We start from the raw sequence: 26,158 nt of genomic DNA on the forward strand, positions 1-26,158 counted from the left end.
ACAATCCCACCCAGGCCCTATCCCCCATAACTCCATGCATTTACCCTGGTTAGTCTCCTTGACACTAAGGAACAATTTAGCAAGGCCAATCCACCTAACATGCACATCTTTGGATGTGGGAGGAAACCGTAGCACTCGGAGGAAACTCATGCAGATAATGGGAGAATGTGCAAACTCGGCAGAGACAGTGACCCAAGCTGGGAATCGAACCTGGGTCCCTGGCGCTATGAGGCAGCGATGCTAACCACTGTGCCACCGTGCCTGCCAACATCAAGGTGATCAAAAGCTGCTGCCTTGATTGTTTAATAGCTGTCAACCTATATATTAACCTCTGCCAATCCGCCCTCGATATATGTGGTGTGGTCATAAAAGCAAAACAAAACTATCCATTTTCATTTAAAATTTAAAAACTGTATCTCTAATTAAGCTGCTCTCACTTGTTGGTTACTCCTGAGCTTTCACTTGCTGGGATATGGTCCCATGGGTGCCAGCAGCTGCCTGTTATCTTGGACATCTGTAAGCCAATGCACTGAATATCAGGTGGCTAATCAAACGTGAGGGCTTACAGTTGGGCTAAGCACAGACAACTTAGCAGTGAGAGCACTGATCAATGTTGCGCCTCATCAGCTGAAGGGCATTGCTAAGTGTATCATCCCAATGTTACCCTCGTTGGAATCAACTAACCTAAATGAGGATCTGAGTTGTGATTCAGCCCCTGACTGAGGAGTACTTTGATAAACAATAAAGGGCATTATCTTGTTGCACTGTTGGTTTATCACTGCTTAGCTCTGTAATGTCTGTGTGTTATCATTAGTTAAGAAAGTTTCAAAAATGAAGTTGCCACATAATTCTTTAACAACTGGGTACAGGAGGAACGTGAAAAAAATGCTGCTTTTGGTTGCCAGCTGAGATCAAGGGCAATGTAAGTCAGCACCTTGCAACACTTCTACAAATTAACAATATGCATTTTTTTTAATGAATATGCTAAGGTCACCAATTCCCATTGTGGTCATTCTTACAAACTCAATTCTTGTCCCCAACAAAAGCGGATTCATCTGTCATTCTCGTAATTTAATCATTCCAGCTTCATCCAATTATCCAATATAATATGCAAATGAAATGAACAATTGCCTTAGCATACTAATTGCATTCATCAGAATAATTAAATCACAGCAGAGTGGAAAGTGTAACGGAACCATCGTAAAACCCAAGCAGATTCTTTAATTAAGGCCACAAAAATTTAATTAGGAACCATAATTTGCCCTTAAAGTGCTAAAAAAAACTCCAGCATGATAAAGGACATTACTCTTATTACAAAGTTTTCCCGTTTGAATCTACGCTCGACATCATGGGACCTCGTTCACTTAGCTAAAAGACACCAACTGTGGCAGATTGCAGCTCAGTGGAGCATGCTTACAAGCTAATTATGCAGTGCTCCAACCTGCTCACATTATAATCCTTGGGCTACTGTGCGACTTTGGGCTCTGCTACAAACCACCACAAGTTGCACGCTCAGAAGGAAAGCAAGAAATGCTCTATGGCATATTTTAGGCTCACTGATTGTGTTATGAGGGCTGTGAATGCCATCATTTCATGATATTTAGCAAATACATTGTGACTGGGGGGAAAATAGAAAAACCTCAATTTTGCTTACTTAATCAGCTTGTGCAGAAATTGAAGTTTCACTGTAAAATGTTACTGAATGTCTTGTTGAGATTACAGCAGTGTGACCAATTTTAAATGTCATTCGTTCATTAATTCACCAAGCATCTCTGAGGTTTATAAGATGATGAGAGGGATTGATAGAGTGGACGTGCAGAGACTATTTCCTCAGGTGGATGCAGTTGTTACTAGGGGGCATAACTATAAGGTTCATGGTGGGAGATATAGGAGGAATGTCCAAAGTAGATTGTTCACTCAGAGAGTGGTTGGGGTGTGGAATAGACTGCCTGTTGTGATAGTGGAGTTGGACACTTTAGGAACTTTCAAGCGGTTATTGGATAGGCACATGGAGGACACCAGCATTATAAGGAGTGGGATAGCTTGATCTCGGAATTGGACATAGCTCCGCACAACATTGAGGGCTGAAGGGCCTGTCCTGTGCTGTAATGTTCTATGACTTCTCTTTGTCTCCAAAGTCCTTGAATAAGTTGTCAAATCTTTGCCTACATCAGTCACAACTGTGTGTGGGAATCTCTTCAATCAGGTTTCCATGCTCCTCACAGCATTGAAACCTTGTCTAAAATGATACTCATTCTCCTTGCCTGTATTATCCCCACTTGTCCTCCTTGGCATTTGACACAGCTGATGACCACAATCATCATGCTTCCTTCAATGTCTAACTTGGTAGAGTTATCCTTACTCATTTGTTCTTCATCAAATCATATGCAGTTATCAAAGCCTTCACTCCCAGCCCTGTCACACGTTATCTTTGATGCTCCTTAAGGATCTATCCTTCACTTCACCTCTTCATCTCTGTACTTCCCTTGGTGACACAATCCACAGGCATGTTGTCACCATCTACTTGTGTGCTGATGACACAAACTCTGCACTGTCAGGCTGTTTGTTCAACATGCAGTCCTGGGTGAGACGGAATTGAAATACTGAAGATCAAAGTTACTGCCTTCTGCTTCAGCCAGACAAAAATACTCCAGGTGATGACTGTCATCCGCCTTCTCAGCCAGTCTCAGACTGAACCAGATTTCTTGAAACCTCAGCACCCTTTTCGAATCTCATCCAAACTTGCAACTCCAAATCTGCACCATAAACACTGCCTAGTTCAACATGTAACTTTTCTCATCTCAACATTTGCCTCAGTTTATATGTTGTTGAAACTCTCCTCCATGTCTTTGGTACACCAAGATTCAGGTATTCCAATGTTCTTCTGGCCAGCCCTCCTGCTTAAATTTCAGCTGATCCAAAACACTTCTGTCCATATTCTATCCTGAAACAAATTCCACACGCTGATCACATTATCCCGTTTCTTTTTATTCTTTCATGGGATGTGGGCGTCGCGGGCAAGAACAGCGTTTGCTGCCCATCCCTTGAACTGGGCGGCCATTCAGAGGGGAGTTAAGAATCAACCATATTATTGTGGGTCTGGAATCACATGAAGGTCAAGCTGTCTAAGGTGACACATTTCCCTCCCAAAGGTAACCATTACTAAGACTGGCTCTAAAATTCCAGATTTATTCATTGCATTTAAATTCCATCAGCTGCCATGGTGGGATTTGAACCCTCGTGCCAGCCTGGATCTCTAGATTACCAGTCCACCAATACTACCACTATGCCATCATCTTCCATTAGCTCTACATTGGCTCTTGGTCTCCCAGTGCCTCAGATTTAAACTTCTTTTCTTTGCGTTTAAACCTCTTCATGTCCTTGTCCTCCCTCCATGTAACCTTCGCCAGACCTACAACTTCTCACCCTGGCAGAGAATTCTCCATTCCTCAGATTCTGGCATCTGGTGCATCACCGCCTCCTTTACCCAAAAACTGGTGGCTATACTTGGTCTACAATTTCCTCCCTCATTGAAACTGAACAGCAAGCTGCCATCTCCACTGAAATCTGTTATTATCATGGACTGTAAAAGTACCCAATAAAAACTTCAGGGAGTATCTAAAGCAGTTCTGAAATTAGCAATACAGATCTTAAGTAAGATACAGTTAAAATAAAATATTCTTTCTCAGACACAGAACTAAAATTTAAATAAGAACTGATACCCTGGCATCAAATTAATTCACACTGCTGAATGACTAAGCAACACTGGAACAGAAGGATTATTGTAGCTTTTAGAACACCAAATTCTAGTGATACTGGCATCACTAGCAATGTTGGCATATATTTCCCACCTTTAAAGTGATGGTAGGCTATCTTTTTAACTCCTGCAGGTTTTGTCATTAAAGTTTCCACAATGCAAGGGCTTGTCAAATTTTGACCAAGCAAGTTATAACAACTAAACGATGCGCTGATGTAATGCAGTAAGTTTATTTGATATTGCCTCCCCACAGCCTACAGGCTCTACACTGAGAATCATAGGATTCCTAAGTGTGCAGAAAGAGGCCATTTGGCCCATTAAGCAATGACAGCAATCCTACCCAGGCCCTATCCCCATAGCCCCACTTATTTACCTGCTAATCTCCCAGACACTGAGGGGCAATTGAGCATGGTCAATCAACCTAACTCACACATCTTTGGACTGTGGGAGGAAACCAGAGCACCCGGACAAAACCCACAAAGACAAGGGGAGAACGTACAATCTCCACACAGACAGTTACCAGAGGGCACAACAAAATGATCAGGAAAATTCCAGGCCTACATCATCCTGTCCTGGATATAAATCATTGATCTTTCATTATCAATGGGTCCAAAATTATGGCATTTCCCCACATCTAATACCTTCATGATAGCACTGACAACACAAGGACCACAATGGTTCAAGGAGAAGGCCCATTACCGTCTCACAACAACTAGGAATGGACAGTAAATACAGCCTTGCAAGTGCCACCCACATCACATGAATAAATACAAAAATGCAGTTTATACGAGTTGCCCTCATGACATTAAATAGTCTGGATTCAAGAATAAAATAACAGAGCTGTCAGTGAGCATGCCAGCATCACACCTTTGCTCTTTGTCTCTGGAGGAAAGATACAAAATTCAACTTGCAAGATTGCTGTTCCTCTTTCCAGTTACTATGAAAATTCCCTGGTCTCCAAACTTTGGCACTTGTTTGGGTACTTAGAGGTGCATATCTACAATGAACATTGTAATTTCCATTTCCGTGCTGACGTATGTACAATGTATATTTGTTCACATGGCAGCTGTGGTTTGAAAATGGTATACATGCAAAGCCAGCTGTCCGTTGAAAACGATGAGAAGTTATCAAAGTACTGCCTGTGGGATACTTTATCTTTAGTTATACAAGTCAAAGGAGATCTAACTTATTTTGATATTTTAAATCCACCTAACCTGCACATCTTTGGAGTGTGGGAGGAAACCAGAGCACCCGGAGGAAACCCACGCAGACATGAGGAGAATGTGCAAAGTCCGCACGGATAGTGACCCAAGCCGGGATTTGAACCTGGGGCCCTGGCACTGCGAGGCAGCGGTGCTAACCACTGTACCGCCCCATGGTATTGAAGTCAAAATAAATTAGATCACCTTTGACTTGTATAACTAAAGATAAAGTATCCCACAGGCAGTACTTTGGTAACTTCTCATTGTTTTCAACAAACAGCTGGTTTTGCATATATACCATCTTCAAACCACAGCTGCAATGTGAACAAATACACATTGTACATACGGCAGCATGGAAATGGAAATTATAATGTTTATTGTAGATATGCATCTCTTATTAATAAACAAATTTGTGTTAACAGCAAGCAACAATAGGATATGGATCTAACTTCATGATTCCCAACACCACAAATTCCTAGTTGGAATGAATTACACAGGTGTGAGGCATTTGACTGCAAGATGACAAGAGGTGCAATAGAACCATTCCGAAGAAAAGACAGCTTGAAATTAAATCACTAATAGCAGAACTTGGAAATTAAATTTGGCACCAGTTGAAAGACACAATAATGCAAAAATAAAAATCTGGTTGCAAAGTAATAAAAAAGTACTTGTTGCATTTTATACACCCAGGTGTCTGTTGGAAGTGGTTGGGGAGCATAGTACAGCAAGCATCAAATAACTTTAGAATGGGATCACTGATCTACACTTCCAATGGTCACCAGCAAAAGGCATTGGCCATAATCCAGCAGCCTGAGTTTGTTACCAAGCTCCTGCTGTAATATGATGTTTTTTGCTGGCATGCTGAAATTTTGCTGGATTATTTTATCTCTCTGTGAGTAACAATGTCTTAATGGAATCCTTTTTTTTTTACACACTCTTCTTGGTTGTTGCGCGTTGACTGCTGGAAACCAGTGGAAGTAACTCACAAAATAGCTTAATTGTTTACTTTGATATTGTGTTTAGAAACTAATAAAATAGGAATGTGGCTTTTACCTTCAAACAACCGGCAAGTTTAAATTTATAGAATTGCAAAATGAAAGGAGGGGGCATGAGGACCTATCAAGTGTGATGGTGGGAAAGTTTGTATGGAACCGGAAGAAATAGCAGAGGTACTTAATGGATACTTTACTTCAGTATTCACTATGGAAAAGGATCTTGGTGGTTGCAGTGCAGAATTGCAGCAGACTGAAAAGTTTGAGCACGTAGATTTTAAGAAAGAGGATGTGTTGGAGCTTTTGAAAAGCATCAAGTTAGATAAGTCGCCGGGACCAGATGAGATGTACCCCAGGCTACTGTAGGAGGCGAGAGAGGAGATTGCTGAGCCTTTAGCGATGATCTTTGCATCATTAATGGAGAGGGAGAGGTTCCGGAGGATTCGAGGATTGCAGATGTTGTTCCTTTATTCAAGAAAGGGACAAGACAGGTAGAGATAGCCCTGGAAATTATAGACCAGTGAGTCTAACCTTAGTGGTTGGTGAGTTGATGGAGAAGATCCTGAGAGGCAGGATTTATAAACATTTGGAGAGGTATAATATGATTAAGAATAGTCAGCATGGCTTTGTCACGCAGATCACGCTTTATGAGCCTGATTGATTTTTTTTTGAGGATGTGACTAAACACATTGATGAAGGGACAGCAGTTGATGTAGTGTATATGGACTTCAGCAAGGCATTTGATAAGGTGCCCCATGCAAGGCTTACTGAGAAAGTGAGGGGGCATGGCTTCCAAGGGGATATTGCTTTGTGGATCCAGAACTGGCTTATCTACAGAAGGCAAAAAGTGGTTATAGATGGGTCATATTCTGCATGGAGGGCAGTCACCAGTGGAGTGCCCCAGGGATCTGTTCAGGAACCCTTACTCTTTGTGATTTTTATAAATGACCTGGGTGAGGAAGTAGAGGGATGGGTTGGTAAGTTTGCTGATGACACAAAGTTTGGTGGTGTTGTGGTAGTGTGGAGGGATGCAAGACTGGGCGGAGAAGTGGCAGATGGACTTCAACCCGGATAAGCGTGAAGTGGTTCATTTTGACAGGTCAAATAGGATGGCAGAATACTAATAGGACTCTTGGCAGTGCAGAAGATCAGAAGGATCTTGGGGTCCGAGTTCATAGGACGCTCAAAGCAGTTGCGCAGATTGAAGCTGTGGTTAAGAAGGCATATAGTGTACTGGCCTTCATCAATCGAAGAGTTGAGTTTAGGAGTCGAGAGATAATGTTGCAGCTATATAGGATCCTGGTCAGACGCCACTTGGAGTACTGTGCTCAGTTCTGGTTGCCTCATTACAGGAAGAATGTGGAAGCTATAGAAAGGGTGCAGAGGAGATTTACAAGGATGTTGCTTGGATTGGGGAGCATGCCTTATGATGATAGGTTGAGGGAGCTCGGCCTTTTCTCCTTGGAGAGACAAAGGACGAGGGGTGACCTGATAGAGGCGTATGAGATGTTGAGAGGTATTGATCAAGTGGATAGACAGAGGCTTTTTCCCAGGGCTGAAATGGTTTCCACAAGAGGACATAGGTTTAAGGTGCTGGGGAATAGGTACAGAGGAGATGTCAGGGGTAAGTTTTTCACTCAGAGTGGTGGGTGCGTGGAATGGGCTGCTGGCAACGGTGGTGGAGGCAGATTCGATAGAGTCTTTTAAGAGACTTTTAGGTAAGTACACGGAACTTAGTAAGATGGAGGGTTATAGGTAAGCCTAGTAATCTCTAAGATAGGGACATGTTCGGCACAACTTTGTGGGCCGAAGGACCTGTATTGTGCTGTAGTTTTTCTATGTTTCTATTAATGAAAGGTGTTTTCCCTGATGCCTTAGTTATTCAATGCTTTGAATACACAGTCTGAGAGTGTGTTGGATGCAGGTTCAATTGAAGCATTCAGAAGCAAATTAGACCATTACTTGTGCAGGGTTATGCGGAGCAGGTGGGAGATTATTCATTCAGAGAGATGATGCAGATACGATGGGCTGAATGGCTCTTTCTGAGCTGCAATAGGTCTGTGATTCTTTTGATTTGATTTGGCTGTGAAAGGCGTTTTAAAAATAAACACATCCTGCTGTTTAAACTTCCCACTACGCTCAACTTCACATTCCCACACCCAGCAGCTAAAGCTCAACCCCACACCCTGCAACTCTCATACCTGTCAAATTTTCACTCTGGACTTACACAAAGTGTGTAGTTTTAAAATGGGGTCACACAGGGAAAATGTTTGGCCTAGATAACGAGAGGCATTTGACCATGGACAACTTTTCAGCCAAGTCCATTCATCAGCTGATATTGCTACAAGCGCACTACCCACCAGGGGCTTTTAGATATCGCACCATCCAGCAGAGATCCTCAGATGAAGCCCTACTCAGCAAAGATTGTTAGATTGTTATCAGTGTGAACCCAGTGAGTTTCTTTAAAATCACAGAGACTCTATTGCTTTAGACCAATTAACTCATTGTAGAAGGCAGTGGGGCATATTCATTGAAGTTGCTGGGCTAACTCTCAGAACTAAGGCTATCAAACCTGTAATATCTGAAGAGCTTTGGAATGGATACTTTTAATGTTTCAAAACAAATAGTTACAGATTAATAACAGGAAGGAAATCACACTTCTACCAATACTTGTAATATAACTTGCAATATTTTGTGGCCAAAGCATATCCATGAAATTGACAGCATTAATCAAACTTAGTAATCTCTGGTACAGCAATACATACTTATCATAGAATCCTTCTACATAACAGTGCAGAAGGAGGCCATTTGGCCCATCGAATCTGCACCAACCATAATCCCACTCAGGCCCTATTTCCATAACCCCACATATTTAAGCTGCTAATCCCTTTGACACCAAGGGATCATTTGTCATGGCCGATCAACCTAACCCACACATATTTGGACTACGGGAGAAAACCAGAGGACCCGGAGGAAACCCATGCAGACACGGGGAGAATGTACAAACTCCACACAGACAACATCCCCATAACCTCATGCATTTATCCTAACTAGTCCCCCTGACACTAAAGGGCAATTTAGCATGGCCAATCCACCTAACCTGCACATCTTTGGGCTGTGGGAGGAAATCCACGCAGACACAGGGAGAACATGCAAACTCCACATAGACAGTGACCCAAGCCGGGAATCAAACCCGGGTCCCTGGTGCTGTAAGGCAGCAGTGTTAACCACTGCGCCACCATGCTGCTCCAATGTATTACATCAACTTCTTCAATATAAATGAGGAAGTTTTTTAAAAAATGAAGTAAAATTGCTAACTTATAATTATAATCTGCCTTTGAACCTTGTTTGATCTTCTCATTTACGCTATTAAAAATTTTTCTGAGCAGACGTGCTAACTTGGGGCATGAAGTTTTTTGGATTTTTGTACATTAGAATTACATGACTCAGTGTTTCCTCTGATTCATTCTGTGTTAAAATGGCCCAGTGATTAACTAAACCTATCAGAGGCCATGATGTATTTAAAAACATTGAACATCAAAGAGTGCAAGTGTACTAATGTAAAGTGGTCATACATCTCATCAGCTTTGCCCCCCCACCCCCCCAAAAAAGTGATGGAAACTGAGATAAAGACAAATGGGTAGAATGCAATCCATGACAGCAAAGAGTCAGAAAGGGGGAAGAAAAAACTTACTGGATCCATCTCATTATCTACTAATTTGTTCTTCAACCCCAAGGCAATGGTTATAGAAAGTCGGCTGTAGCCGAGCTCATGGACTGAGGAAGATGTGTGATACTGGGAGATCTAGCAGGGAGGGGAAGCGAGGCGGAGGTGGTAGCGAGAGGAGAAAGCATTGTATAGTTGTGTTGGTATTGGCTTACAATTGTACAGTACCGTTAGCAAAACAAAACACCCCAAGGTTCCTCACAGTTGAACAAGTCAAACCCTCAATGTGTAGAAGCAACATTAAGAGAGAGGCTGAAGGTACTATGGAACGTCAGTTTTGAGGAGGGTTTTGGAAATGAGGTCTAGCAAAGGGGTGCCAAGATTGTGGTGGCTAGAAGACTGATGGCTCTGATAGTAGAACAGGCAATAGGCTAATGTGAGTTGGAAGGGCAGAGAAGTAAACTTAGGCACAATGCTGGAGGAGGTCGCAGAGCTAGGGAGCAACACAGCCATTGAATAATTTATCCATGGAACACTGGTGTTGATGCATTGAGATAAGAAGCCAATGGAGATTGGTGAGGGGAGGGCTGAATAGGCAAGTGCGACTACTACGGGAAAACTAACGCTAAGCTGTTAAAGGAGTGTGTGTCAGTCATTCATTGAAGAAAAAGATTGTTGTAAAGAACTGAAAACAAACATCCCTGTAATTTAAATCCCAGATTTCAATCTCATATTATTATGGGTGAAATTTATCAAGGATGACTCTCATGTTTGGATCATTACTTTGAAGTTTAAAGAAAAAGGAATACACCATTTCCGTTTCATCTGTGTTTCATTCTACTTATTGACTACGATGGGATTTTAGAAAAGTTTTGATGTATTGCTATGGAGAAGGTGAATCCAATGCACAATTTCAAGATAAGCCTTAATAGTAGGTCGTGGTGGCTTTGGTTTAAATTGGTAAATGACAAACTTTGAAATGTCAGCGAGTTCTTCACATTAAAAAGCGATCAGCACAGGAGAATGCAATGTACTGCAAGCAAAAATTAGGAGTAATTCAGGCGACAATTAAACAGACCTCTGACCAAACTTTAGGTCACCTGTCCTAATATCTCTTTCTAATATCAAACTTGCTTCGTAGTACTTCGGTAAAAAGCCACTGCTTTCATTGCATGAAAAGGATGCTATATAAATGAAAGTTGTGGTTGTTACTGTAAAGGAAAGACGTCTTTGTTTTCTACATAGTTGAGTTTAGATGGATTAATTCACCCTTTGGTAGGTAAATTTGCAGTAATTTTATGAATGAGTCATTATCAAGCAACCATGTCTCGATTATCACCTGGCTGATGTGCTGAACCTGTACAACACCACTCAGAGAAAGTAGAAATACCTAACGTTTCTCTATCACTTACTATTTTTCACTGACAAAATAACATTAGGTATTTAGTATTTGCCACTGAACATTTACACAGAAGTAAAAAGGAATATAATTCATGAACATATCCATTTTAAGAAGGACTAGAATAATTTTTTTTATATATAAAATGTTTATATATTGAATAAATATGTACGTTTCACGTATTCACTTTCCAGCCTGGATCAATAAGCAATGCTTCTTGCCTCAGCTGTTCCGAAGGGAATAGTAGCAAAGAAACAGGGACAAAACTGGAATGAATTTCCACATAGTCAGCAGAAATGTCTGATTGCAATCTGGGAGTTCTTCAATGAAGAATTATATGTTGCAACTCTGTCTTTGGTTTGTAATTGAGCCAAGGAGCTCTGCCAAAGCTGATAGTTAACAAATTCTTAAGCGGACAAGATGAAAAAGAAACAGAAAGGTGAGGGGAAAATCAAAGTGGGCTACCTGAAAGATCAATGGAAATATATTATCAATTGAGTTGTAGTAGAAGTAGAATCTATCTACGGCAGGTTTAAACTATCTGTTAGCTTGGTAAAGCAATGAGTGAAGCAACATAAACACAGGGAAAAGCAATGAGTATTTCACATGTTTGTTTTTTTTCCCAAGATAGTGAAGGGACTTCTTGCAAGCTGTACCCAGCAAATCTTCTAATTCTATCTTCTACTCTTGTTCTATGCTTCTAAAACTTAATTTTAACTCTTTTAAACTCTCTAACAATGCTTTAATTCAATTTCTTACCAACCAACTCAAGAACAGCTTGTTCCCTGCTGCTGTCAGGCTTTTGAATGGACCTACCTTACATTAAATTGATCTTTCTCCACACCCTAGCTATGACTGTAACACTACATTCTGCACCCTCTCCTTTCCTTCTCTATGAACCGTATGTTTTGTCTGTATAGCGCATAAGAAACAATATTTTTCACTGTATGTTAATAAATGTGACAATAAAAAAATCAAATCAAGTCAAAGCCAGAGGCTTCTACAGAATCCTGCAGCTGAGAAAGGCTACTGCAGCACAGGTCACATAGGTCTCTGTATCTTACTACTGCCGTGATGCCAGCTTTGGACTGGGGTATGCACAGACTTCTTACTACTGCACCATGTGGTACCCTTTTGACTTGCAATTAATTTCCATATAACCTACATGAAAAGTCTCTTCCTCATTGGTTATAGTTAAATACAGTCATAGAAGAAAAAACCCAAATTCAATCCTTGATAAGAGACACGCAGCCTCTGTCAAGAGAATAAATTTCAACATTTGGAGATTATTGTATGTCAGGAATTTTTTAAAAAAGTAAGTTATGGTACGTTGCATTTCTGTTTATTTCAAAGGGTGAGGATTTTAGCTGTTATTACACGTTTCCATCGAAAGCTATCTTCAATGAGAAAATAAGCTGAGAGATATAAGTAGCTGCAATCACATACACACAGCTGCACACTTCAATTATTTTCTGCTTAAGAAATGTGCCAAAAAAATATTTTAACTTGTTTCAAGCAACTAAAGAGCAAAAACGCAGTGTTCAAATTAGACATGTTGAAAGTTGACTGATTGTGTCTGTAGACCATAATATGAGAAATTAAGGCAGGTTTGTCGCTTCACGCACCACCTCCACTCTGGTCTTCCCTCTTTGAAAAGTTCAACCCTGCAGTAGTCCAATTGATTAAAAGCAGAAACATGCTTGGCAGTTTCTTAATTGTTTGGCAGCAGCTAAGGCTTCCTGATGCCCATGGTTACGAACCTTTCTCTATGGTTACATGTGACATCTGCCCGGCACTCCCACCAACCCTCAACTCCCTCCACCCCTCCCCTCCCCTCCGACCTTTCCCGCAAGGAAATTGGAATGTATTAATTAGAAAGATCTAAGAGATGAGGGCTTTCATTAAGAGCTCAGAAGAATCAGGGTTTTGGGAAACAGCATTATTCAGGATACTGGAAGTTTTGCATTATTAAAATGGATTAATATCAGTCTTGCATGTGTCACAACTTTAATAGCTAGGTAATGAAACACTAAAGTCATTTTGATTCATTTAGTAGCTTGTATTTGCAGTGACACAAATTACACATTGGGCACTTCCAACACCACAATCCTCATTCATCTGCTCCTATATGAGCAGACGAGTCACCAAATTTTACCTTCTAAGTACAATTAAAGCTCGATTGATATAAAATTAACAATCTGATGGAAATATGGCAAATAATCTAAATAGAAATAATTAGATGTTCTAAATTGAGCGCCAATTTCCAACATCTGTGTGGTGGCAGGGGGTTGGGGGGGGGTGATCTGCTTAATTATATAGCATAATCAAAGTTGTGTCCTCAGCCCCTTACTATACTCCTGATACACCCGTGACTATGTGGCCAAATTCTCCTCCAACTTGATTTTCCAGTTTGCTGGTAACGCCACTGAACTGGATCAAATCTCAAACAACGATGAGATGGAGTACAGGAATGAGATAGAGAAGCTGGTGAACTGGTGAAACAGAAATAATTTCTCCTTCATTGTCAGTAAAATGAAGGAGATAGTCATCAACTTCAGGAAGCGTACTGGAGAACATGCCCCTGTCTGCACCTACATGAAGTGGAAATGGTCGAGAGCTTCAAGTTTCTAAGCGTCCAGATCACCAACAACCTGTCCTAGTCCCTCCACCAACACCTCTACTTTCTCAGGAGGCTAAGGAAATTCAGCATGTTCACTGCGACTCTTGCCAACTTCTACAGATGCATCACAGAAAGTATCTTTTCTGGATGTATCACAGCTTGGTATGCTCCTGGTCTGACCAAGACCACAAGAAACTACAAAGGGTTGTGACTGTAGCCCAGTCCATCATGCAAACCAGCCTCCCAATCATTGACTCTGTCTACACTTCCCGCTGCCTCGGAAAAGCAGCCAGCATAATCAAGGACCCCAGGCACCCTGGATATTCTCTCTTCCACCTCTTCCACTGGGATAAAGATACAAAAGTCTGAGGTCACGTACCAACCGACTCAAGAACAGCTCTTCCCTGCTGCCATCAGACTGACCCACCCTATATTAAGTTGATCTTTCTCTACACCCTAGCTATGACTGTAACACTACATTCTGCACCCTCTTCTTTCCTTCTCTTCATGTAGTCTATGAATAACATGCTTTGTTTGTACAGAGCACAAGAAACAATACTTTTCACTGCATCCCACTACATGTGGCAGTAATAAATCAATCAAAAATAAAAAGTTTTACTGTAAACTGAACTGTGTATAATCTTTGAAAGCTAACCTGATGTAGCAGGAATATTCCTCCCAGTCGAGATTAGACTTCAGTTGTATTATGCTTCTTTATTCAAGTACCTGATATCTATTGTAGCACGTGTGGAATTTTAAAAGTTTCTTTCATGGGAAGCCATTTCAGGACCAAAACTTGAACATGATCATTAGACCATAGTTTTATCTGGCTCTTAAACTGTGTATTGAAGAGGCTCCCTATGTTAATGCGTGAGCTATTCATTGAATTGAGTAAAGTTAATTTTTCACTTTTTGGCCACTTTCCTACAAAAAAGACATTTTCTAATAATTTGCTGTTGCCCATAACTCCTCATGATACATGTGCTGCTCAGAGGTTTAAACAACAGAGAGTCCTGGATTTATATTGTCTATCTATTGGAGAACTGCTATCGATAACAGCGCAAACCTTCAATCCCCACTCCTGATTACTCAGTGCGAGATGAAACAAGGGAGCAGCACTTGTAATAACATGCGCCTCCACTTCTAAGCAGTGAGAGCAACATAACATCATCATTTATGGTCACTCTATTATAGAATGGCTATTATTAAACTAGAAAGAGTGCAGAAGAGATTTACTACCAGGACTTGATGGTTTGAGTTATAAGGAGAGGTTGGATAGACTGGGACTCTTTTCTCTGGAGCGTAGAAGGCTGAGGGGTGACCTTACAGGCGTCTATAAAATAATGAGGGGCATAGATCAGCTGGATAGTCAATATCTTTCCCAAAGGTAAGGGAATCTAAAACTAGAGGGCATAGGTTTAAGGTGAGAGGGGAGAAGGGAGAGATACAAAAGTGTCCAGAGAGGCAACTTTTTCACACAGAGGATGGTGAGTGTCTGGAACAAGCTGCCAGAGGTAGTAATAGAGGCAGATAAAATTTTGTCTTTTAAAAAGCACTTAGACAATTACATGGGTAAAGTGGGTATAGAATGACAAGGGCCAAATGCGGGCAATTGGGGTTAGCTTAGAGGTTAAAAAAAAGGTGGCATGGACAAGTTGGGCCGAAGGGCCTGTTTCCATGCTGTAAATCTCTATGACAATGACTCTGTTTGAGTTTGACCAACACGATTGCCACGTTCTTTAATTTGATTTGATTTATTATTGTCACATGTATTAGTATACAGTGAAAAGTATTGTTTCTTGCAAGCTATACAGACCGAGCATACCTTTCATAGCGAAGGAAAGGAGAGAGTGCAGAATGTAGTGTTAAAGTCATAGCTAGAGTGTAGAGAAAAATCAACTTAATGCAAAGTAAGTCCATTCAAAACTCTTTAAGCAGTTTGCCCCAGTTGTGGTCGTCCATCTATTCTCTGTCAGGTAATATTTATGTGGTGACCAAGTGTGGCACTTAGATGGAGGGAGTGGAAAATATTTTAAATAGGAAAAGCAGAAATGCAGAAATCCAGTCAAGTTTCCTTTCACTTTTAGCTAGAACTATAGCTAGCATATAGATTTGCATGGGTGTTAATTACTGAGCTCAACAGATGACTTGAACCACTTGAAGGGAAATGGACTAAAGACTCGGATTTCAAAGCTCACTGACCCATGCAAACTGGGATTCGCATCCAAAGTCAATCTGCTGGCCTGAATGTTTATGAATGTTTTCATTCATCAGGAGCCAGAGAAATACAAAGCCACTATTGGGCAGTTACATAGTACAGGCAACGACATGTCTGTCCTGGATGGGTTGGAACTAATTAAAAGACTCGTGTCATTGTTAAAACACTGTCTTTTTTCTACAATCTGGATTGTTTGGTGAACTGAAAAGAAATTCCATTAATCTAGCACAAATTCTTCAGTCTGCATTGCACCCAATTCAACTTTTTTTTAGTCACAAGTAAGCTTACATTAACAATGCCATTAAGTTACTGTGAGAACCTCCTGTGAAAACGCAACACATAAAGACACCACTTAGTCAATTTTAATATGCCCATCCAAAAGAATCCTACAATCTATCCATCTTGGCATCCAATTTTTTTTAAAAAGCACCAGGATTTTCACTCCAACTCCTGGCACTCTATTCTCTGCATTGTCATCTGTTGTGTGAAGAAAAATGTCAACATATTGTTCTAAACGTACCTTTCTTACTCACTTGAACTTTTCTTAACCTGCTCTTGCAATTTAATGTAAACAAGTACAGTAAATTCACCCAGTCCCTCAACATCTTAAAAAAGTCCCACTAAAATACATCAGGTAAAAGTATATAGTGGCTTATATCCCACCTTCATAAGGAAGGGAACAGAATCACGCTTTGCCTACAAAATTATGATCTGAACTGGGATTTTCGTCCTACATAGTGCTTATAGCTGAAGTTTAACAAAGTTTGTTTTGTTAGTGTCACAAGTAGGCTCACATTAACACTGCAATGAAGTAACTGTGAAAATCTCCTAGTCGCCACACTCCGACACCTGTTTGGGTACACTGGGGAGAATTTAGCATGGCCAATGGACCTAACCGACACGTCTTCCGGACTATGGGAGGAAACCGGAGCAGCCGGAGGAAACCCACGCAGTGACCCAAGCTGGGTATCGAACCCAGGTCCCTGGTGGTGTGTGGCAGCAGTGCTAACCACTGTGCCACCACTGAGAGTTCACCTGCGAACTGACTACCTCTGAACTAGAGCTGAACAAAGATCGAGTTTAAAAAAAATAGGAAATTTGTCCCACAGACATAAATCTATTAGATTTTGACTATCAGTTTATCTGTAATCAGCCATTATATAATCCTTTCTATTTACAGAAGCATCCCTTTCACCTTTTATGAACTGTACATTTTTTGCTTTTGGCATGTCTTCATCTTTATTATCATGTGAATAATTAGCAAGAAAGCATTGCAGACAGGAGGAGAAGCTTTTTCACTTAGTGAGTGGTTAGGATGTGGGATGCATTGCCTGAGAGTGGTGGAGCAGGTTCAATTGAGGCATTCGAGGGAGAAGTGGACTATAGTCTGAAAAGTAAGAACGTATGTGCAGGCTTATGGGGAGAAGGTGAGGGAATGACATTGCCTGTGAGGAGAGGCAATGCAGACAAGACAGGTCGAATGGCCTCCTTCTGTGCTGTAACAATTCTAAGATTTGTGGGTTTATGCATATATACATAAAAGTGAAACAGCTTAATTAAAATAATTATGGTAAATTTTTATATGCATTCTTAGCCTTTTTCAAAATAAGGGGTGGGAGTAGAAGTAGGCCATTCGGCCCATCGAGTCTGCTCCACCATTCAATGAAATCATGATTGATAGAATATGACAATCCTCAACTCTACTTTCCCGCCATAACCCTTGATAAGACCATATGTGTTTATATTTATAGCATGCTTGGACAATCTATTTGGAGGAATTTGGAGGGGTTAGAGTGCTAGAAGACTGAATTAACGTCAGTGATAGAATAGGCACTGGTCCAGAACTGTGAGTCACTGGGGTTCTTAGTACAAATCAAACGCCATTATTCACGCAAGTTGTCATAACATTTTAACCAAGAAAAAAGGATGTATTTCAATGACATTTGATCATGATTGAAAATGCTTTATGTACTGGGCTCTGGTATGTTCTGAATTATAGAAGGTTTTGGGTAAATACAAGTATTCCTAGAGAAGTAAATATGACATTCCCTGACCTTCTTCTGTCGGGAAAGAGATACAAAAGTCTGTGGTCACGTATCAACCAATTCAAGAACAGCTTTTTTTCTGCTGCTGTCAGACTTTTGAATGGACATACCTTGCATTAAGTTTATCTTTCTCTACACCGTAGCTACGACTGTAACACTACATTCTGCACTCTCTTATTTCCTTCTCTACGAACAATATGCTTTAGAAACAATACTTTTCACTATAAACTAATATATCTGACAATAATAAATCAAATGAAATCAAACCAAAATGAAAACTCTGGTTTATTCCAAGGTTCCTGAGAAATGTTTAGAATTCTGTTTGACGCTTTTTTGTTTTATAAGTAAGAAAAACAATTAACACAAAGAAACTTGCTTGAGGAGAAAAAGTGAAAATGATGAATATTGAAACTAAAACTATCAATGGAAATTATAGCAAAACAATTATTTCCTTGAAGCATCAGTTCAAAATGCCACAGCAACCTTTTAAACTAAAACTGCAGTTGGTATTTTGTTACCAGCTGATGGAGGAGGCTGTCACTCTTTTCTTTTGTGCTCTCACTGCCCTGTAATTATTGCTTACCTGATTGTCAGGATGGTTTACTGTGAAATATCCCACGCAAACGATGACCTCATGCAGCAGGTCCTCACAGGTATGATGGTAACAGTACCACAGCAGTGAGCTGACAATATGGCGGAATGCCAGGGAGAGGCCCTCAGCACCACACACAGCCTAATGGAAAGAAAAGGATGCAGATTGGTTTTTTTTTGGGGGGGTGGAGAAAGAGAGAGAGAGAAGTTTTTTGGTAGGGGCGGGGGAGGGAAAAGAGAGAGAGAGAGAAAATTGAGCATTGCCCCAGCTGAATAAGGAAGCTCACATCCACAATTGCGAATGATTTATAAATAGCTCAGCCACACAAATTCCAAACCAACACATTTATCTTAATAAGGGAATTAGAGAAGCTCCATTGTTATTCACATATTTGGTTGATTTTTCATTTTGTTCTGGCAGTTACTTTTTTCTCCCCTCCCTTTATTTTTCTTTACCTTCCCTACACCTTTGAAAGCACTGATTTGCTGCAGTATGGTTCTAGAGGCATCAGTTGACTTCTAATGATTCCTGAGCGGAGATTCCATATTTTGCATGTCCGGCCAGGCAACACAATGAGCACAACTTGACTGCATTTGATTCTGCCCGCACCAAATGCTTACAACTGTGATACCTTCCAATAGGTATCATTGGACAGTGCTTAGGGAATAGAATTTTCTGGGCGATGTTTCCTAGTTGTGGGGTGTTAAAGCCAATTGTCGTACCTTTACTGCTGCTCTGTCTTGTGTCAACTAACCCCGGCAAAGACTATGAATAAAGCCAGGGATCTTCTGGTCCAAATGAGTCAGTGCTGCACCGAGTGGTCATGGGAAGTGCACTGCATTACTTCAACAGTTCGCAAGCATTCCATAACTAAACTTTTTTACAACTCAATTCACAGTAGCAGCAAGGGCAATGTGCACTTATACAGCACCTCAAACTTCAAACATACCCAGGTGACTTACACAAAGGTAGTGATTGAGTATGAGCAGTTTTGGATGCAGCTGGCAGCGGGTTGCATAATAGGCCCAAGTGGCACTTTTGCAGTTCTTGCACAGTGTAACGCACCTAAACAAGCATCTTAAGTCATGATAAAGAAAGAGAAAACAATAAAAGGACATTTAGGAAAGTGAAGTGGAAACGGACTAAAGGCAGAGTTCAAAAGGTTTTATGAGGTTTCGGTAAATTATAGTGTGGTTTGGGAGCAAAATTCCAGAGGGCAGGAATGCTGTGCCTGAAATACTGTGCAACAATGGGAAATGGGCACCGGGTGCAGTAAGAAAGCAGCAATCTGGAGTCAGGTAAACTGATGGTGCATGCAGTGATGTACAAGTCTAGAGCTCACTCAGCAGATTTGAGGAAGAGGAGGAGAATAAAGATCCGTAAAGTTGACTTCTAGAGTGGAGGAAACTTGGCAGGTTAGCAGCCATCATACTGGGCTTCTGAAACCTAGTGAAGGTACAGTGGTTTGCTTATGGCAAACATTTTACTCATTAGGGACCTTATTCAATTAGCACTTTTTTTTAGATGTCTGATGCAATATATTTTTATAAACGAAATAGCACTATTTATCATGTATCTCTCTAAATAATGAATCAAAGGTTTTTTTTAACACAAATAGCTAGGGAGTACATCTTCATTACTCACTCAAAGTATTCTTGGCTCTGGCTCTCATTTTAATTACTCCTGTCCACCCTGTGCTTTGACCCAGTGCCCCAAGACTAACTCTTAATGATAGCAGGAAGACAGAGGCCTTGAATGTTTGTGTACAAGAGGACAACTGCTTATTGATGACCCTGCATTTCCTCAGGGCTCCACAGCTAGCAGAGAAATCTGGAGCTTGTTTAATACCCACGCTGGCACCAGAGAGTGAACAGAATCAGTGCTTTCAAATCCCCACAGTATAGTTACAGAATAGGTGACATTATGAGCTGTCAATTTCAGTGACGGACAATTAAATGACTTTTTTTTTAAAGAGTCTGCACAGAAATGGCCTTTCGGCACATCTACACTGGTCAAAAACAACAATCTAACCATTTAATCTATTTTCCAACACTTGGCCCATAGCCTTGTATTTAATATTGAATGGGTGAGATCAGCCATGCTCTAACTGAATAGCATAAAAGCCCTGATGGATTGAATGGTTTACCAAATGCACTTCCTGCAAGATCACATAAGTTGCAGCTAAGCTTCCTCGTTTAGAGATCTGGAGGCCAATTATAGCCCCCAGAGATGTAGCGATCAGCTACTGTAACACAGATCGAGGTATGAAACTGGAACATTTCTGATCCATATAATTCAGTACCACATCTAATAGTTAGGTGCTGAGATTGATCTAATTTCTGGAACTGTACCAGAACAATTAGTTCATTCCAGTCTTGATATACTCATGAATTTAATAAAAAGGAAACATCTAAACTCCAGAAACAGTCATACTTTCAGGTACTTAGTACTTTTGTTGATCTGCAATTCACAGTTAATGAAACTCAATTCACCTGAAAAGTGGGAAGATCCAAAAATGCGAAACTGTTTAGGAAGCGAAGACTCTGGATTGCAACATGAATGGTGTGCTGCGGGTACGTTTCTGCAGGCGTGGTGATGTTATGGTCCGGGACTGCACCGTGAAGGAGGATGCAGTAAAGCATGTTGAGTACACCAACCAGCTCAGTAGACTGCAGTGCCGTGATCAGACCCGTGGGGTCTTGCCTTTTGTTCTCAAATATACCTTGTGATCTGCCAAGACAACAGGTTAACTGATCAGGGTGGAGTCATACTGGAGAGTTACAATTCCCCATTGATCACAGGGTTTAACTCATTGCGAAACAATTTATTAAATGCATGGATTATAGAGTCACGCAGAAAGAGGCCAGTCAGCCCAAGGTGCTTGTGCTGGCTCCTTGAAAGAAACAAACTATTAGTCTTAGTCTTCTGTTCTTTCTCCACATTCCTACAATTGTCCATATTCTATTTCCGTTTGAAAGCTGCTACTAGGTCTGTTTCCATTATCGCTTCAGATAGTAGTCATAACAGTGTACTGTGTTATAAAAAAAATTCTCCTCATGTGAAGGATGTGAAGGCACTGGAGAGAGTACAGTGGAAATTCACAAGAATGATTCCAGGAATAAACAACTATAGCTATGAGGATAAATTGGAGCGGTTGGGTCAATTTGGGTCTTGCCGTATGAGGAACAGTTGAGGACTCTGGGTCTGCACTCATTGGAATTTAGAAGGATGAGGGGGGATTTTATTGAAACTTACAGGGTATTGCGAGGCTGGGATAGAGTGGATGTGGAGAGGATATTTCCACTGGTAGGAAAAACCAGAGGGCACAACCTCAAACTAAAGATGCAATCCTTTAAAACAGAAGAAGAGGAATTTCTTCAGCCAAAGAGTGACAAATCTGTGGAACTCTTTGCCACAGAAGGCTGTGGAGGCCAGGTCATTGAGTGTCTTTAAGACAGAGATAGATAGGTTCTTGATTAATAAGGGGACCAGGGGTTATAGGGAAAAGGCAGGAGAACGGGGATGAGAAAAATATCAGCCATGATTGAATGGCGGAGCAGACTCGATGGGCCGAATGGCCTAATTCTGCTCCTATGTCTTATGGTTTTCCTTGGAGAAAAGAAGGCTGAGAGGAGACTTGATAGGAGTTATTTAAGATCCTGAGTGGTATGGACAGGGTTCATAGTGAGAAACTGTTTCCTTTCAAGAACACATTAAGAGCTAGAGGGAATCGATTCAAAATAATGGCTAACAGGAGTAGAAGTGATGTGAAGAAAATGTTTTTCACATGGAGGGTGGTTAGAGTCTGAAATAAAATTCCTGGGAGGGTAGTGGAGGCAGGGATGATTGAGGTATTCTAAAGGGAATTGGATTGCTATCTTAAAATAAATAATGTGCAATGTTACAGAGATAAGGCAGGAGAATGGGATTAAGTAGAATGCTTTTTCAGTGAAACAGTGCAGCCTTGATGGGCTGAATGGCCTCTTTGGCACTGTAGCGATTCAGTGATTCATCGTCCCTCAGGAATAGACCTATATATTGCACAGTTTGACAAGTGGTCTTAACTTTCTATCAACAGAATCTATATGATGTAGCTTGGATTTGGTGCTATTTGAAGCAGTTATTCTGAATGTGATACTACCTGCATCAGGTAATCTCAGACTCATTACACCTGCCAGTGCAAAACAGGATTCAAAAAGTTTTAACTTTAACTTTAAAGGCATAATGAACATTAAAATTTCATGAATACTTGAGAGGCTGGTGACCGGCATTGTAAGTTTGACTTACAGTCCCCATGATATTGTCACAGACTAAATTACAATGGTCCCATACTTGAACCAAAGTCTGGAGTCCAATAATGCACAGTGATACACTTGAAAACAAACTGATATTAAGATGAGGTGCTGGATATTTTTAATTACACCTGGTTGAACATTAAAAAAATTGTGTTTATATGGTGCCTAAGATGTGTCAGGAAGTTGAGATGAGGAAGTGAGAGATTGTGTCATCAATAGCAACAGCCTGCATGTGTACAGCGAATTTAACATAGTTAAAATGTCCCAAAGTGATTTACAGGAGTTCCATCAAATAAAATTTCACATCAAATCACATAAGAAGATATTAGAACAGGTGAACAAAAGCTTGATGAAAGCGGCACATTCTGAAGAAGCGTCTTAAAGGAGGAGAGGAAGATAGGGAGAAGGAGAGGTTTAGGGAGAGAATCCAGGATTTAGGCACATGGAGTCCAGGCAACTGATGGCTGGGCCACCAATAGTGGAACAAATAAAACTGGGAATACATAAGAGGCCAGAATCAAGAACCACTGAGATCTTGGAGAGTTTGCATCAAGTATAGAAGAAAGATATGGAAAGGTTATGATGGGCAGTTAGAGGAGGTAGTTTTAAGGAAGTTTTTGGAGCAGGAGAGGGATGATGCCAGGAGGAGAATTCTAACGTGGAGACGCAAAATTCATGAAGGTTCTGCGCTGACAGTGAAGCAGACAGGGACGCACAACAAATCCATGCTCAGGGAGTGTTCACTGGGATATGCAGCTGGAGGCAGCATAGAGTGAAAGTATTTCTGAACGGAACATGTGTTATATACGGTGTATTACATTTCCTTTCTCTGCATCTGTTATCTTCCCAACTCTCCTGAAGGTACTGAAGTTTCACCAACATTAACAGGCTGAAAACACTTTATCCAACTCATTATCACGTGTATCCCTCAACAGCACCACCTTATTTTCCTGTAAAATGTGTTACAACCAAGCCCAAATTTTCTATTAGCTGGTTTGCACATGTGCATAAAAACACAACCTATGAATAAGCCATACACCCAGAAAGTCTATGTTGGCATTTATACTGCACAGGGAATAAAATCATAGAATTTGGCCCATTGAGTCTGCACCGACGCTGACAGAGTGTCCGATCCAGGCCTTCTACCCCACCCTATCCCCATAACCACACACATTTAGCATGGCTAATCCATCTAACCTACACATCTTGGGACACTAAGGGGCAATTTAGCATGGCCAGTCCACCTAACCTGCACATCTTTGGACTGTGGGAAGAAACTGGAGCACCCGGAGGAAACCCATGCAGAGACAGGGAGAATGTGCAAACTTCACACAGGCTGGAATTGAACCCAGATCCCTGGAGCTGTGAGGCAGCAGTGCTAACCACTGTGCCACCATGCTGCTCACTCAATGTGATCTAATTTGTATGCCCCATTTTCATATCCCTTTATCCCCCTTTCCCCAAATACTAATTGGATCTAGTCTTCAATGTTGGCATGGTTTCTGTTTCAATCACCAACACTGGTAGTTTTTAAAATTATTTTATGAGATGTGGCTATCACTAGCCAGGCCAGCATTTATGCCTATTTGCCCTGGAGGAGGTGGTGGCGAGCTGCCTTCTTGAACGGTTGCAGGTCATGTAGTGCAAGTGTATCCACAGTGCTGTTAGGAATGAACTTCCAGCGTTTTGACCCAGTGGCAAAAAAAGAAATGCTGACATAGTTCCAAGTCAGGATGGTGAGTGGCTTGGAGGGGAACTTGCAGGTTATCCTATGAATCTGCTGCCCTTCTCCTTCTGGGTGGTAGAGGTCACGGGTTTGGAACATGCTGTTGAAGAAGTCATGGCAAATTGCTTTCCCACTGCAGTCACTGGATAGTGACCAGGAGTAGTGACCATGGGATAATAAGGCAAGCCATGGTTTGAGCCATGGCTCAACCACTGCGCCAGTTGAACATTTCCCCTTTAAAAGGAAAAAGCCTTTAACACCATAGATCAAGTCTACCAAGTAAACAACATTTTCAACTTTATCTCAAATGTCACAACAGCTACTTTTTTAAGTCCTGGCAAAACATAAAAGGAGCAGATCCTGACTTTACGGAAGGTGAACAAGAACGACTAAGTAAATTACCCTTTCTTCAGCAGCCCTGCCCTACCCAGCATCACCAATTGTATCACTCGCAAGGTCAGTCAGCACTCAGCTGTTTCTAGTGGAGCCATAAAGGATCAGGGGCCAACACTTGATGTCACTCATCCAGGCTTTGCTTCAGATTAACATGTCGAAGTTTTGTTTGACGGGCTTCGAATGGGAATTTAAGTTTGTTTAATGCCAGCTTGCTGTAATAACAGGGTGGGAGTGATACCAACCCGCTGTGAAATCACCTTTTAAGAAAAGACAGAGCACAAAGGTGTGTATTTACAGATAGAACTCACATTTATATAATGTCTTTCATGAATGAAGACATCCCAAAGTCAATTAAGTACTTCTGATGTACAGTCACTGTTGCAATAAAGGAAGCACGGTAACTAATTCGCACACACAACAGTTCTGCAAACAGCAATATGATAACAACCAGATAATCTGTTTTTTTTAATGTCGTTGATCAAGAGATAAGTATTGGCCACAGCATCGGGGAGAACAGACCCTCACTGACATCCACCCTGCTTTTTCTTTGACATAAGAACATAAGAAATAGGAGCAGGAGTAGGCCATCTAGCCCTTCGAGCCTGCCCCGCCATTCAATAAGATCATGGCTGATCTGTCGTGGCTCAGTTCCACATTCCCGCCCTCTCCCCATAACCCTTAATCCCCTCTCTTATCAAAAACCCATCAACCCGCGTCTTAAAAATATTTAGCGAGGTAGCCTCCACCACTTCAACGGGCAGAGAATTCCAGAGATTCACCACCCTTTGAGTGAAGAAGTTCTTCCTCAACTCTGTTCTAAACCCGTATCAAGGATCTTTTAAATCTACCTGGGAAGGCAGATGGGGCCTCAGTTTCATGTCTCATTTGAAAGATAGAACCTCTAAAACAGCAGCATTCCCTCAGTGCTGTATAGGCCTAGATTTTATGCTTAAGATTGTCAGTATTCACTGTCTAGGCTCAATTTGAAGTGTTTTTCCTCTGTTGAAGCACTGGTGAGTGGGTCGGTGGAAACGGTGGGTGACTAGGGCACTGTAGCCTCACAAAAATGTACACTTTCAGGAGAAATGGGGAGAAAACCCATTCTATGGGTATAATACTGTGGGTTAATACTATGACCTAAAACTAGAAACTATTAACTCAAAGGTGGACACTGAAGGTTGGCTACTGGGAGACAAAGAAAGAACAAAGAACAGGCCCTTCGACCCTCCAAGCCTGCATGTTTACCTAT

At 41.2% G+C, this 26,158-nt stretch overlaps 1 protein-coding gene across 1 annotated transcript in view; it reads right to left on the minus strand.

Annotated features, from left to right (window-relative positions):
• Positions 1-26,158, minus strand: part of scaper (S-phase cyclin A-associated protein in the ER) — a 359,135-nt gene that overhangs the window by 23,350 nt on the left and 309,627 nt on the right. The window contains exons 27-28 of the mRNA XM_080216291.1: positions 20,985-21,222; positions 18,484-18,633 (exon numbers count right to left, since the gene is read on the minus strand). Coding sequence (XP_080072417.1) covers positions 18,484-18,633; positions 20,985-21,222 — 388 coding nt within the window. The remainder of the gene's footprint in view (positions 1-18,483; positions 18,634-20,984; positions 21,223-26,158) is intronic.

The sequence above is a fragment of the Carcharhinus amblyrhynchos genome, chromosome 32 (genome assembly GCF_965287045.1).
Source record: "Carcharhinus amblyrhynchos chromosome 32, sCarAmb.v2.hapA, whole genome shotgun sequence".
In the NCBI taxonomy this organism is placed as follows: Eukaryota; Metazoa; Chordata; class Chondrichthyes; order Carcharhiniformes; family Carcharhinidae; genus Carcharhinus; species Carcharhinus amblyrhynchos.